The sequence below is a fragment of the Microtus pennsylvanicus genome, chromosome 3, assembly GCF_037038515.1.
Source record: "Microtus pennsylvanicus isolate mMicPen1 chromosome 3, mMicPen1.hap1, whole genome shotgun sequence".
NCBI classification, from domain to species: Eukaryota; Metazoa; Chordata; class Mammalia; order Rodentia; family Cricetidae; genus Microtus; species Microtus pennsylvanicus.
Window position 1 is genome coordinate 265225 of NC_134581.1, and position 16448 is coordinate 281672.

At 39.9% G+C, this 16448-nt stretch overlaps 1 protein-coding gene across 1 annotated transcript; it reads right to left on the reverse strand.

The window, feature by feature from the left end:
* Positions 1–5695: 5695 nt before the first annotated feature.
* Positions 5696–12443, reverse strand: Ccr2 (C-C motif chemokine receptor 2). Its single transcript, XM_075967670.1, has 2 exons — positions 12362–12443; positions 5696–8870 (listed from the first exon to the last, which is right to left on the reverse strand). Exon 2 carries the CDS (start codon positions 8857–8859, stop codon positions 7738–7740), a length of 1122 nt encoding a protein of 373 aa, XP_075823785.1. The 5' UTR covers positions 8860–8870; positions 12362–12443; the 3' UTR covers positions 5696–7737.
* Positions 12444–16448: the final 4005 nt, after the last annotated feature.

Sequence of the window (16448 nt, forward strand, 5' to 3'; positions counted from 1 at the left end):
TCTTTTTTCATTAAAGTTGTGTTTAAAGCAGAAAATAGAAGGCAGCTCTGGTCTGAAATTTTATTGAGTGGTTTCCCTCCTCACATTATTTTACTTATGTTCTCTGCTCAACCAACCCCACTCCACAGCCTATTAGAAATTAGAAAGAAGTTTTAAAGATAGAAGAATACTTGTATCCATTTCTCAAAGCCCACATTTGAATCAAGAGAATCACAGTTTAAGAGACAAATAACGTACACAATACCTCAGTGTCTCACTGGTAAAGCCCAAAGGGCAAGAAGATGTGCTCTCCTCACAGTTGCTCTTGGTTAAAGTAAACTCCAGCCAATCAGATTAAAATTAAAATCAGATAGAAGGTTCATTACAGAACAGAACTTTGTTCCTTCTTTTACCCATCCTCCCCTCACTTTCCTACATTTACCGTCCAGTATGACTCTTCCGTGTAAACTAAAGCAACTGGCAAAAAAGGGTTTACATTTTCCTGGGAGCCAAGCATATTTCTTGGTTCTCTCCTATATCTGGTAACTGGTGAAACACATAATTGTACATTTTAAGTAGAAATGTGTGAGTACTCACTCTACGTCAGATTTGAAGGTAACAAAGTGCCTCACTCCAAGAACATAATTATCTGGAGACATGGAGGGTTTTTCTTGCAGCAGTGAACAAAGTGCATGACAAAATTCAGACTACATGATAATGCTATGTGTGGCCATGTCAGGTCTCCTAGGTGGAGAACGAATTTTTAAAAACATCAAGGAATGACAGCAGAGATGAAAACACAGCAAAGAGGTACCAATGAGACACAAGGGCCCCTCAACTGTAGAAACAGCAGCTTTGACTTATGACCTATAGGAAGGTAAGAAAACTTTAAACAGAAAAATTTGTTCCTAAATCAGCAAGAGGCAGCCTAGTCCATGGACCCTAGCAAGGCTTCCGCAGCTAGACTGCCACACTTGACTCCCATCAACTGCCTCATATGTATGTTAGGCTGAATAACAGTAGTATGTCACGAGCTGTTAAAACAGGCTGTTGCCTTCAGTGACTCCATTTTGCTGTGTTCTTATTCCTCATTTCCGAGATTATCTACCTCAAGTTCCTGGAAATGCTGATTCTACACTTAAACTTTAATCTTGCCCTAACATAAATATTCCCACTTCCCCCATAGACTTGGAACAGGGGAGTGTTCTTCCCTCCAGGTGACTGGCATCCTCAATAAATTCCGCTTTATTTTTTTTCCAATTATTGTGTCTGGGGACTAATTTTCTATGTGATAAGTGTCCAGATCTGAGTTTGGTAGCAATAAGAGGCACTAATAACAAATATATGGACAAACTACACACAAAGTAAACAGCAATCTCTTAGTTACGCAGTAGTCTTTTCAAAATAAACACAATTTAAAATCTGCATTTCTTTATCATTCTCTGAGGTAGACCTCTCCAGGGCTGCTAGACAAATTTTATAATTCTGTTTGTGAATACTATTGATTCATATTGTTGGGGCTTAGGCTGCTGAGATAGTTTCATAGGGTAGTGGAAGATATGAGAGCTATAGCTCACCTCCAGAGGGCAGTGTGGAGAAGCTATGCAGCTCAAAAGTCACTCAGTGTGGTCTTGGCAAGCTACTTTACCTCTGAAATTCCATTGTCTCTCCTGTTAGTGATGTGCTAGAAGATGTGTGAAAGAATGAATGTTATCAGAGACCATGCAGCCTTGGAACAGAGGTAAGGCCAAGATCACAGTTTGCAACGAGAAGCCCAGCTGAGCAAGGTTTTACCATTTATTGAATGCCAGGTCCAGAGATGCATTCCAGTCAATTCCCAGGTAGAAGTTTGTCTCGAGGATGCACAAGGAAATGAGGGCCTATGGACTCATAGAGAAGTCTCTACTCACAAGTAAACTTTGTTCTTGTGCTATTGTTATTGTTATTGTTATTATTGCTGGGCATAGTGGGATACATCTTTAATCTTAGCACTTGAGAGGCATAGGCAGGAGGACCTCTTTGAGTATGAGGTTAGCCTGGTCTATGTAGTGAGTCCCAGGTCAGCTAAGACTAAATAGTGAGACCTTGTCTCAAAAAAAAGTTTTTTATTATGAGTATATTTCTGTAACTGCAGTTTTAATTGAGGTCTTATATATTAGTTGTATAGCTTTGCCAGTTTTGATTTACATAGTTATAAAACTCCATCAAGATCTAGTAATAAGGGATATATCTTTCCTATGGCCCAGGAAGGTGTCTTTGGGTCATTTTGACCTTATTTATATAGATCAGATAGTTTTTAACGTCACAAAAAGGAAATCCCAGATGCTGCCTTCCTCCGGCCTGGTGTCTTTTGCTCCACATCACAACATTAGATATGTTTTACAAAGGAGACAGGATCTGTTCTGTAATTTACTAACAGGAACAATGTTATACTAATTGTCATTGCCAATGTTCTTTTGCCTGTCAAGGAGGAAGTCTACCTTTATCAGGGTAGCCAGAGACTCCTTCCAGGTTTTACAGAAATAAAAAGCCTCTGCTTTATCACTTCTCAGTGTCACACATTTGCCTCTGTGCCTCAGCAATGATGCTTGGGTTCAATGACTCCCAGACTCTTTACTTCCTGCCTCACACTCCTTTCATGAAAACTGGAATTGGGAGGCACTATTCTATTTCCCCATTTTTGTCTTTGTCCTCTAGACATTTGTAATGAAAGCATAACCCCCTCCCCAGCCTAACCATTTTGTAAACTCCATGAAAAATATCAAATCATGTAATTCTCAGAGGCTGTCTGCTATATACTTTCATTAGATATGTCTGGGACATGACATAAACCACTTAGCTCAATTTGGAATTGTGCCTTATGTATTTGGAATCTTTATTTTAGAGCAGTGCCAAGACATGGATCTAAGGCAATCCTGGGAAAGGTAACAGAATCTAAGTACCAATTAAGGCTTATAACACACCACGGTCATCTCTAGAGGTCATATCACATCTGCAGCTCTATGTATAACAGGATATTATATAAGGCTATTCTGATCACTCTGGAACTGACAAATACAATCTAAGGCTGAGTCCAAGAAGTGTTAAGTGCTTCGCCATTATAGAGGAAACCACTGACACTTGGGGTTAGACACCTTTCCTCGGCTTACTAAGAAATTACAGAACCATCCCTGTGCTGTCTCATCAACTCTTTCTAATGTCTGTAGAAGCATTAGTGGGAGGGCAAGATTAATTCATGCTCTTACTCTCAGAGCCAGGAGGGACTCCAAGAGAGTCACATTAGAAATGGGGGTTTATAAAAGGAAAGGGCAGCCAGTCAGCTCCAAAGGGGACTAAGGGGTGGAATTTGAGGTGTGTGTGTGTGTGTGTGTGTGTATGTAGGGGTAGAGACAGGGTATGTATGAGGAAACAAAGATATCTCAATACTTCATGTTCACTAGGTTGCATGGCTACCAAACAATGTGGACAAGGTACGGTTGTATTATGGAGCCCACTATCAGAGACAGGCAACATCATCACCCAAGAAATGGTGAGTTAGAAAAAGCCCAGTTTGAAGGAGATTTTGTGTGATCTAATAGGTAGTCATGGGTGTCCTTACTAGCTCTGGATCCTCTGAAGGAAGAACACAACAGTGTTCATCTTTCTGGGCATCTTTGCCAACACAGAAGGGCCTGTAGAAGGAACCAGCTCTGTAAAGAAATGTGCATCCTTCTGGCCATATCTGCTTTCCTCATGGCTAGCCTATCCCTGGAAAGCATATACCCTGGAAGTCATCTTGAGGCAGACCACAAACAGGGCTGAGGGTGGGACTGGAGTTGGGACAGAAAAGGCGGAGCTCATACCTGCTTTAAGCACAGCCTTTCAGAATCTAATTGACTCTGAGGACCAATTGAACTTTATTCAAGAGAAAGAAAATAATTGCATATTGCAAATACATTATATTAGGAGGTTTAAAAGTTTCTGTCAATGAGCCAAAACTTTACTCAGTTACCCTATGTTTGCTTATGAATTGCTGAGCTGATGTGGCACAAGATTTATGCTGGGGACAGCAGGGATACAACTCTTGATTTATATATACCCCAACACACACACACACACTCACACACATTCACCATACACCACACCACACCAGAACCTTCTCAAAGTTACAGATATTATGTGTGGTGGTTTGAATAAGAATGGTTCCCCATAGGCTCATCTATTTGAATGTTTGATCACCAAGAAGTGGTACTATTTGAAAAAATTAGGAGGTGTGACCTTGTTGGAGTAGGTGTGGCCTTGTTGGAGGAAGGGTGTCATGAGGGGTGGGCTTTGAGGTTTTAATAGCACAAGCCAGGCCCAGTGTCCCTCTCTTTCTGCTGCCTGTGGATCCAGATGTGGAATTAACTTCTCCTGCACTATGCCTGTATGCCACCATCTTCCCCACCGTGATGACAATGGACTGCACCTCTGAAACTGTAAGCAAACCCCAATTAAATGCTTTCCTTTTTAAGAGCTGCCATGGTCATAGTGTTTCTTCACACAATAGAACAGTAACTAAGATAATATGCCTCTTATCTTAACAAATCACTTATCTTAGTGTCTATATCTTAACAAATTCTAGCCAGTATAGGTCACTTTCTGAACCTATGACTGTTCTTTTCCCACCCCATTCCTGAGCTCCCTTGCAGAAATACTCAGTGTTTTGCATGATGAGTTTCTGTAGAGGTACCTGGGCAGTCAACCTTTCTGGATAACCTCATATGAGGTAATTTCATTTATCAAAGAAGTTTAAATAATGGGTAAAAGCAAAAGAAAAGGTTACTAGAGTCCTTTCAGGCAGTCGCAAAGTCCTCTGCACATACTCAGCCTCCCCAGCTGCTTTGGCAGCACAGACGAAAGGCCATTTAGGAACAGCGTCAAGCCCACTATTCTACCAAAACTGTCCAAACGCCCATCCCTTGGTATGGTAGCCTTTCTTCTCCCTCATTCTCCTTTTCCTCAGACTTTGCACTCAAAAGTTCTCCCCAGATGACTTCAGAGCTCACTTCTGGAAACACTTAACAGATAACCCTACAAGGCAGTTTCTTCTGTGGCTACAAAATCCTACTATATGTGTTCATACCATGCTGCATGACCACCACTGAGTTACTCCCTGCCCTCTGGATTCTCAAAAGAGTCCTATATATGCCTTCCCCCCTGTGTTCATGTGATCATATATGAGCCCTCTGCAGCTCATGCCACTCTCCAGGGGATCTGCAAGGTCTAAAGGACATCAAGGACATGACAATGGACATTCGTTTTCATCTTACCCATCCAATTTGTGGACACTCAGGCTGCTTTTCACACTGCACCTCACAGCAATATATATAAAAATTATCTCCCATCTGTATTAGCGTTGTCCTTAACAAATAACCCCCTGATCCAGTGGCTTATCATAGTGAACATGGACTTCTTGCTCCTTTTCTTCATGGCTGTGGCCCTGGCTTCATTTATCTTCTCACTCACTGAGATGCATGGCTTTAGATTGCTAAAAGGAGGCTCACACCAGCCATGCTGAGGCTGTAACTGGAAAAGATAGAGGTCTTCTGTGTTTGTCTTCTAATGGCATAGCTGCAGGATTGTGTATAGCCTGGAAGGCAGGCTGTAAGTCATTCCCCTCTACCAGGTACCAGGTATGTGGAAGTACAGGGGAAGTCGTGTGTAGTTGTGAACAAAACAGTCAACCACACTGGTGTAACAAAACATATGCTTGTTTCTTTTTAATATTTCTAGCAATATAGACAGAACATTTATTTATTTCTCAAATCATAGGATTTAAAAAAATATTTACATATCATCATCACTAAAATGAAACTATTAGGATATCTGAAGGTGATACTCTTATTCCCCACTTCTTTGAGAAACTTTTTTTCATCATGTGATAACAAAGCCAAACCACAAAACTTCCAGTTTCCAGGCTGTCTGTTTCTTTGTTTGCTTCTCTGTCAGATGAGAAAAACAATATGGAATAGGGAAAACATTCTTGGTTCATTTAGGGGAGATATTTATCATATGAGAAGGAGTTCATCTAACTCTTCTCCTTTGTAAATTAAATTGTTAAAGTTTTGATGAGAACTGACTTGACTCGGGAGCTCCTACTCACCGGCAGGACAATCTATCATCATTAGCACATCCAGGAAGAACAATACAAAGGAGTTTGGGGAAAACAAGGCTGAGAGAACAAGAGCACTGCTGACAGCCTCTGTGTAGCATATGCTGGGTTCCCGATGGCTTAGACTCTATATAACCATAACTGGGGAAGTCCACAGATCACAGACTCAAGGCCCTGCCAATCCAGAGTTGTTAGGTCAGCCCTTATACTCATTGCCGGAATTTTCTCTACAACAAATGCAATACATTCAAGGCTAGCAAGGTAAGAACTCTTACAGAGGTATTTCGTCGCATTTAAAAGTTAAAGTTTCCAGTCTTGAGTTTATTTTTTTCTATTTTTGATTTTTTAAAAAAATCTTTGAATTACATTTGTATCCAAAAACAAGGCACTAGAAGATAGTCTATGACACATTTCTTCTCACTCTACCTATAATCTCTTTTTATATAGGCTTATCCTGCCTGGTAATTAAGATATGTTCCTAGGGTAGGAGTATAAATCCAAAACAAGGGCTTCTGTTCCTGTGGTATCCATCCTTTTCTTTAGCCACAAAACATACCCAGTGCTTTATCTCTCCTGGGACTGTCCAGGAGCTCATGCTTGGCTGTTTCAAATACACTTTTCTCTGACCCACTGATGTTTGAAGTATGGAAGTTAGAAAATAAAGACCATGGGGAGATGAAGCATATTTTATAAACAATAATTTTATAAATATTATTTAAGAAGTTGTGGCTTGAGAAACACGTAAGCAATGGAGTGTGATATTGAAAAGTTTTTCCATGTTTTCATAGTAAAAATAACAAAGTAAAAATGTGCGATGCAGTTATGCATAAAAGAATCAGGGGACTCAAATCAAGTTCCCAGCAAACTATTACAGTTCCCAGACTTTCCTCAACCTGATAATGCCTTCACCATTAAATACAGGTGGGAGATGGAGCCAAAGACCAGGACATTTCTCTCCAAATGAAAAGGCTCCTGCTCCCTTTCATCTCCATCCAGAATCAACAACGCTTGTCTCATCTTTCTTATCCCCACAGCCTTCTTCCTATTCATTCTTCTTTCTTATCCCCACAGCCTTCTTCCTATTCACCCCAAGCTCACATTGTTAGAAGCAGGGAGAAACAGAGTCAAGACTGGCAAAATAGTATAGCACAAGAAAATAAGGCTCTTCCTAGAGGCAGAGCAGACTTCACTGGAAAGCTGAAGATTCTACCAACATTTATTCTAGAATGTTTCCTGAGCATGTATTATATGTACAAGAAGTGAAGTAGTTCTGTCTTGGCATAATTCTAAGGTTCCTGGACACCTATTCTTCAATGTATCTTTGAGCAGTGGTTCTCAACCTTGTTAATGCTGTGACTCTTTAATAAGGTTCCTCATGTTGTGGTGATCCCCACCCATAATTTTTTTGCTACTTCATAACTGTAATTTTGTTACTGTTATAAATTGTAATGTAAATATCTGCATTTTCTGATGGTCTTAGGCAACCCCTCTGAAAGGACCTTCCAGGCCCCCAAGGGGTTGAGACCCAAAGGTGTGAGATTCACTGACTTTGAAGCTTGTTACCATATACAAACTGTTCCTTGTACCCTGATTAGAAAAAAAATAAAGCAAACTGCCCCCTTGCTTTACAACCCAACTGAGACTTCTTGTTCCCCAGTGGAAGGGGTGTATGTTGAGCTCACTCGATCCACTGCCTCTCTGTAGAAAACTGGGCACTGTTTGCAGAGACGTTTAGCAATGTGCTTTCTGAAGAATATGGAGAGATACCTTCGGAACTTCTCCCCAACAAAGGCATAGATGACAGGGTTGATGCAGCAGTGTGTCATTCCAAGAGTCTCTGTCACCTGCATGGCCTGGTCTAAGTGACTGGAAATCATACAGGTACTCAGTCCCAAGAATTCCTGGAAGGTGTTCAGGAAGACAACAATGTTGTAGGGAGTCCAGAAAATAAAGTAGACAATCATGATGGCAAATATGAGCCTCACAGCCCTGTGCCTCTTCTTCTCATTTCTACAACGAAACAGGGTATGGAGGATTCCTGAGTAGCAGATGACCATGACAAGTAGGGGCAGGATCAGACTCAAGATATTCCTCATTATTGCATGGAAATTCTTCCATACTAATGGAAAATAAGGACCACAGATTTTATGACTATCTTCCACTTTGAATTTAGTAAATATGATTCCTGGGAGAGAGGCTAGCATAGCTACCACCCAAGTGACTCCACTTGTAATCACCCCAAAGGTGACTGTCCTGGCTTTCAGAGCAAACACAGCATGCACAATAGCCAAGTATCGATCAATTGTCAGGAGGATAATGAAGAAGATTCCACCAAAATAACCAATGTGATAGAGTCCGGTGAGTAATTTACACATTATATTCCCAAAGACCCACTCATTTGCAGCATAGTGAGCCCAGAATGGGAGAGTGAGCAGGAAGAGCAGGTCAGAGATGGCCAGGTTGAACAGGTAGATGTCAGTCATGCTCTTCAGCTTCTTGCAGCTTATCAAAATGAGAATGACCAACATGTTCCCCACAAAACCAAAGATGAATACCAGAGAGTAGAGTGGGGGCAGGATCCTGGCACCCATCTGCTTCACGTTGTATTTATGACATGGCTCACCATTGTCATAGTCATAAGGTGTGGTGACATCTTCATCAAGTCCTTGGATACTTCTTGGAAACAGAGAATGAGATGTTGATAGTATGCTATGAATGATCTGAGGTAACATATCACTGTCTTCCATTTCCCTTGTTTCTGGGGACAGAGAACAAAATGATTACCTGTAACACAAATGTCAAATTCCCTAATCCAAATAGGCTTGCCTATTTTTTTACTCAAAAAGCATCCCAGTCTTTAGTTTCACCCTTATAGTCATCTCCTTGACACCATGTGCATATCACTTTCCTCTTATTCCTCATAGCAGACACACTTTGTCAACTCTGCAACCATTTGCTTAATACCCTTGATATTCCCTAGTGAGCATGTTACTCATTGTAAGGCTACAAATGATGAATATCTGCATTTACTACCTCCTCTGCATGTGGCAAACAGGAATATGACCCATCACTGAGTGATAAGATGCAATGAGAGTCTGCTAGGAGGTTTCTGTGGAGGTTCTTACCCAATAAAAGAGACACAAAAGAAACACTGTTGACTTTAACTTATATAGCATAAGCGTGGTGCTTAGATCTATAAACAAAAGACCTAGATATTGTACAGAAACCTTAAAGGGGGCTCACTTTCTGAATTCTTATTTGAGAAAGAAAATAACCCATTGTAAATTGTATCATCTATTCCTTGCAGCCTAAAGCATTCTAACAACCCTCTCAACTCCTGCCTCCACATCCTCCCACACTTCTTTTGACAAGGTGCAATGGCAGCCCAATGTTCAAATGCTTTATCTAATTCTCATTGAGCATTAATTTCTCTATTCAAAACCCCTTTGAAGGCTGGAGATGACTTATCACTAACTGTTCTTTCAGAGAACTCAAGTTGGTTTCCTGCACCCTCAACAGGGAGCTGTTAAAAACCTGTGATTCTAGTTCTAGGAGATCTATCACCTTCTGATATCCATGGGTACCTCTACATACTTAATTCACATAAACTGAAGTACGCTCACATGCTTACACAAAACAAATAGACAGATAAATCTTTTTAAAACAGAGAAAAGAAAAGAAAAACTTCTTTTTAAGCTTCTAGGACGATATTCCTACCAGACTACTCATCAACATTTTTTGTGACATCTCATTGCCTACTCCATGAAAGCTCTCAGGGCACTATACTTGGCTTTTGCTCCCTTTTACCATTTGTCTCTTTATTCTTACTCCAAAATTCTTCAATTCAGATTGGCTAAATTAAGTCAGCTAATCTCAGGATTTTGATTCTCCTTCATGCTAAAGTTTTCCAAGGCTCTGTATTTAAGTACCACCTTCTCCAAAACCTCAGTTTAATTTTTCACTATCTATAGTATCTCTTCATGAATTTGCCCACACATTTGTTTAGCATCTACTATGACTTATACATGAGGGGACACAGACATACACTGCTATACATGTTTGGAGGTCAGAGGACATTCTGCACTTTCCCTCCTATAAAAACTGCAGGGATTTGAATTCAGGTTATTAGGTTTGTACAGCAAGTACTTTGACACAAGAACTATCTAGCTGACCAAATTGTGAGGTCTTTATCTTAGTTATTATCATTTGTTACATTGTGTAAGAATCTAACTCTGGCATTACTCCAAATCATTCCTCTTAAGAAAATTAAGAGTTGTCCTTCAGAACCAAATAGATTGGATTCAAATCTGATAGATGACCTAGCAGGTAAGAGCACCTACTGTTCTTGCAGATGATTCGAGTTCAGTCCCTAGCACCCATGACAGATCCAATGCCTTCCTCTGGTCATGGCAGGTTGCTGTTTCACAAACACACACACACACACACATACACACAGACACACACACACATAAAAAATTAATCTCAAAAATTAAAAAATTCTGCCTCTAACATAAAGGCTCTATAATTTAAAGTCAAGTATCTGTTTTCCTGTATAGAAACACCAGAGATGAGGACTTAGTACAGCTTGTGCTACAGATAAATAATCCGTGTTAGTATTATAGCATATGAATTCTATCCTATATACTTGTCAAATTCATCCTCTCTGCCCTCTATAAACTGTTGGTTTCTTGTATCATCCACCACTCACTTCATATTGACCTTTTCTTCACTTGTATAGAGGTCATCACTCTCAATCTGTCTGCTCTAACAATTAACATTGCATATGCTCTCCTCAGCCTGAAACCCCAGTAGCCACATGACTTGGATGTGGTGGGACTTCATAGTGGTTGATCTGCTCACTAGGGAAACTTGCTTCTCAGTTTCATCTCCAGTCATTTGTCACATTCCCAGTCCTGTGAACAGCTACAACCAGCTTCTCTCCATTTCCTCCAAGCTCACCATTTCCTTCATGCCTTGGTGAGTCACTATATGTGTCCCTAAAATGGCTTCTATTTATCCTATCTCCTACTCAAATGCCCCTTCTCTTGTGAAGCCTTTCACCTTCTGACAAATCACTCTAGTCTTGTGAAATCTAAGTAAGCATGTATGCTATCGTTTGCAAACTGTGCATCCTTCTGAGGTTAAGGAGTGGCAGTGTTTTTAATCTTTAACTCTTATAATTTCATCTGGCTAAAAGAGTTAACAGTAAATGCTCAATGAATGAGTGCACAAAAGTCTATAATAGTTATAAAATTATAAGATGTAACACCATTAAATCCTGATTGTTAAGAATACATTTTTCTGATATTGAAAATAAATTTGTTTTTACCCACCTATATAGTACAGCATTTATCCATCCCTTCAGTGATGGCCACATTTTACAAGCTTGCATTTCACATCACTGAGCCATATCACTAGACTGCAAAAGCTAAATGAGATCTCTGATGAAAGTCAAGAAAAAAATGTGTGTGCCTGAATAATCACACTACAGTAAGTTCTGGTCTGTTCCTGAAGTTCTAGCTGTTATGGAAAATTCTAGACAACTCATATAATCCCATGACACATAGCCAGCATCTAGTTCCTACTTTATCAAACAACCAACAAAGTAACTGAAAGGGACTCCTGTTTATCACTTTGGGCATCAGAACCTAGCACCCAGGGCTGTAGGGAAGCTGCCTCTCAGAAGAAAGAGAGAGAGAGAGAGAGAGAGAGAGAGAGAGAGAGAGAGAGAGAGAGAGGAGGGAGGGAGGGAGGGAGAAAGAAATATATAGAGAAATTACTTTTCAGCCTGTGTAACCCTCATGAGAAGAGATAAAAGGCATATTTAAAAGTTTAAAAAGAATATTTTGGTTCTGAACTTGAACTATTCCATATATGGACTAGAGGAGAAAGATTTCATGATATAGAGTTCTAGAAAGTGCAACCCTCTGCATGCTAAGAGGAACAGAGTAAGCCCGTGGGTGCCAAGAAGATGACCAAGCAGAGTGCTTTTCCTCCCTGTGTCCCCCTTCATCACCTGATCTCAAAAGGATGGTCTCATCCAGCAACACCCTCATTTCCTTACTGCCACCAGGGCCATTCAAACCTTTCTTAATGTATATTACACCCTCTCTTCTACCTGAATCTTGGTCATTGTCTCCACATGCATAAGCTGCACAGCCTCTCAGGCTTCTCTCTGGCACCCAGCACCTCAAGCTTGGAGGTGCTTGAGCTTAACATTCATAAAGTCATGGAAAAATCACAACTCACCAGGGATGACTTCTTGGTAGCACTGCTATCTCAGGCTTCTCAGCAACGAAAACCTCAGATCTAGAGGTAGAAACTTGATGTGCAGAAATAGGAAATAAAGTTTCCTGCAGAGAGAGAAGGCGGAGATAGAAGGGCAAGTGATGGTAAAGATTTGTAGAAAAAAAAACATCAAAGATTCACAGTTCTTCTTTTCCAGCCAGGAACATTGTATGGGCTGAGGTCTCCACAGGATTAATTTTGAAATCTTGCTTATGCAATTTTGAGTGTGAGTCAGCCACTCCCTGTCCCCCTGCTTCAGTGTATTTCAACTCCAGGCTTCTTTGTCTCATATACCTTTCATAACGTTTTCACTCTTTGTTCTCTCTGTGTAAACTAGCATGGCCCAATAGCAATAAGACCTTTTACTCCCAGAGAATAAACGCTAATGAGGCCATTGATCATAATGGAGGGAATGAAATGAGATTTCACTGAGACTTGTGGGTTGCTTTCAGAGAATTTTGAATTAGAATCTAGTTACAAATATTACTTAAATGAATCTTTTTAATAAAGGAGAATGCTTATTAATCTTTTGTGTTAAGGATCTTCTTAGCAAGAGGATTGCTAATTATTATTGTAAGTCATCTTCCTCTAAAAGAGGCTTTGTCTAAAACAAAATCTGCATCGGAAGCACCTACTTAGAATGTTCCTAATGTTCTGCAAACATGGACAGTTACTTGAGCTGGTCTCTGGAATTCTGCAGAATTAACAGATCTGGCAATCAAGATCTCCTAAGCATCGGTTTCCCCAACAGTCAAACTTGAATTATAAGAGATCTGGGGTTTTGGATGGGTAAACGAATACAAAACAGTTCGTGGATCATCTGGTTACAGTGGATGTTCAGCAAGTGACAAGCAAAAGCACCAACGCCCTATTGAGACTAGTGGAGTGACGGGTGCCACCACTGTAAGAGGAAAGCTTTGTGCAGACCAAGAGTCCTCTCCAGATTTCAGGAAGTTGGCAACCATGTGTAAAACATATAGGTTTTTAAACAAAAAAGTCTTCAGTTTTTCTTAGAAAACTTTCTTTTCTTGATCTAGAATAGATCTATTTCTACAATTAAGACCCTTGTTTAGGACCATTTTTTACTTCATCATACTATGTAGATCAATGATTCTAGTCATGGCATTTTGAAAACAAGGGAAACCACAGTGTTAGGTATATCAAAAATGATCTGACTCTAGTGACTAGAAAGACAAGTAGGATCAGAAGAACCAAACCCAAAAAGGCCACAATGAAAGCTGCTACCCCTGTGTTTTTCAGAAGGTTCATGTTTACCCCAGGTCATGACTCTGCCATACTTGTTGGCACATTTTGTGGGTGGTGAATAGCAGCAGATTCAGAAAGCTCTCTGCCCTACCTCTATTTGTCCAAAAGCAGAACATACAATTTTTAAAGGCAAAAGGTACCCACCTACTCTAGAGAGAAATGGCTAACCACGGAAGATAACTTTAGATCTTTATCAACCTGGAAATTATACCAGCAGAATCAGCACTCACAGACTTTACTGACTCCTCTTTTGCTACCATTTTCAACTGTCCCACAGGTTTCCATCCACAGAGATGCAAATCCCTCTTTTCTTTGTTTTACTACTTCTTTAAACTTTTACTATACATTGTTGAATATTCTATATAAGTAGGAATCCAAAGCCACATGTTTGAGAAGTACTCATTCCCTCCAAATATCATATATATTTCTTTTTTCACCTTTGTTAATTTGTCATTTGATACACAAGTATATTCCTACTAAGAAATTTCCAGGGTTGAGGAAAGAATTCTGCTTTCCTCCTTAGAGCTTGGAGAATAAAAAACAAAACAAAATAAAACCACTACCTGAGCTCTGACATTCAGAGCTAAAAATCAGTTGCTAGAATTTGGTAAAATAAGGCAGAAGAAAGACCTCAACTGCCTACTCCCAGTTTTTGATCCTCTTCCTGTAAGACAAGAGAGTAGTGGAAAGTAAATATGTCCACGGAAAGATCAAAGTGGATCTTGGGGGAACCACAAAACTGTTCTTGCCACCTTTACCTCATTTATGCCAAATAAATAATTAGAAATTTGAAAATCTGTATTTTAAAATCTTTATGTGGATAAGGAAAACAGAAAGGATGCTTTTGTGTGATGAGTTTGAGAACTCCATAACAATGTGCCAGTAATGGGTTCTTGTTTTTCAGGATTTTCAGTGAGGAAAATGAATGTTGTGTGACCTTTGAGATACATCACCAGCTGCACAGGTATGGTGTACCTGCTAGCTAAGCAGGATCCCAGTGACGACAATGTGGTGCTTCAGATTGCCTGGAGAAGGACAGGGATCATCTCAACTCTTCTGCAAATCAACAAAATGAAAATCATTTGTGTTCCCCTAATGCTGTAAGAAGACTAACACTGGATTTGAGATGCTAAAAATCATGTTATCACTCTGAAGTTTATGTTTTCTCAAGTGACTTTAAAAGATTCATTTGAACAACCCTGGGGATTAAACAACTCAAACTGAAAGTTAAGTTGATATCAAAACTGATCTCTGTGCCATTTATGTATAATAAGATACAACCAAATGAAAATGTGGGAATAGCATGTCCAAAGAGGTGATGGCAGAACAAGAAAGGTCTGAAGATATTCTGATAGTGTCCTTTGTAACTTCCTTACTCTTCTGTGATGGGCTTGTTCAGTTGCTACTTTAAAAGTACACTCTTGCCTCTTCTCATCACAGATGCTTTGGGTTCACTGTGGTTTCTATGGTTTATGTACTTCCTCTGTCCTACTAAAATAAACTAGTGAGTTTTAGGATTTTACACCTTCACTTTAGTCACACATGAACTGAACAAATACAATACATACAGATAAAGCAGTCACATTGCCATTTTCTTTGGTCTCATCCTCATATCAAAATACCCATTATTTCTACCGATTCTGTGCCAAATGATAAAGTAAGACAACAAGGCTTAGAATGTCAAAACAAGAAAGACCAGAATTCCTGATTCATGTAAAGGATATATCAAGGATTAGAGATCAGGCATGAATTTCTCTCCCCTTTTCTAAGATCATGAAAAGTATCCAGATGATTAAAGAACAGACAAAACTACGGAATCAAAAATAGAAATAAGGGGTCGGGAAGATTGTCCAGCAGACGAGAACATGTGCTGAGTAAGTGTGAGGCTCTGGGTTCGAATTTCTAGCCCATAAGCTAGTCATAGTCATGCAACCCTAGCACGATGGGGCATGGTGACAAAAGGATTGCTGGGCTTGCTGGCTGCCATCCCAACTCCAGGTTCAGTGAAAGACCCTGTCCCAAGGGAATAATGTAGATGGGGGAGACACTTTATATCTTCCTTTGGCTTCCATGTGCAGACACACCCACAGTACTAAACACCCACATACACATGCATGTATGTACCAAACATAACACACACACACACAGATACACATAAACACATACATCAGCAAAAATAAAAAGATCATCCAAGTAATAATTAAATTTTAATAAAAGGTAGCAAATTGGATGTTTCTATTTCTTTCATTCAAATAAACTTTGAAAAGAAAGATGAAAAGTCAGAAACTTTACTTTTTAATTTCAAATGAAAGCCCAGGTCAGTCAAGTTACTTAAGAGGACTGTGTAGAGCAGTGTTAAGGAGTTAATCCCTTGTCCTTCTGTAGATCAAATGCTCTGTCTGTGTCTGGAGCTCAGTATAGATATGTTAGTGGTAACCTGCCATTAGGAAGAAGGCCTGGCGGTAACATGGCATAGCATACTCTTTGGCTGACATTTATCAAAATAACTCTGACATGGCAACAGCCGGTTGGGAGGGAAAGGATGACATTTATACATCATTGCGTCTTTCATTAAGTGTTGATGAGTAGAAGTAGCATGAAAGTGAACACCATTAGGGTGTGGTTTTGTGCCCCAAACTGTAGCTTATGACATACCTTGGGAGGGCCATGATAGCAAGCATCAGAAAATTCAGAATGCATTCTTTGTGGGCACAGTTGCATGAGAAAAAAAAAACCCTCAGACCTGGCTGTGGCAGAGATTCTGATTCAGGGTAAGCAGCAG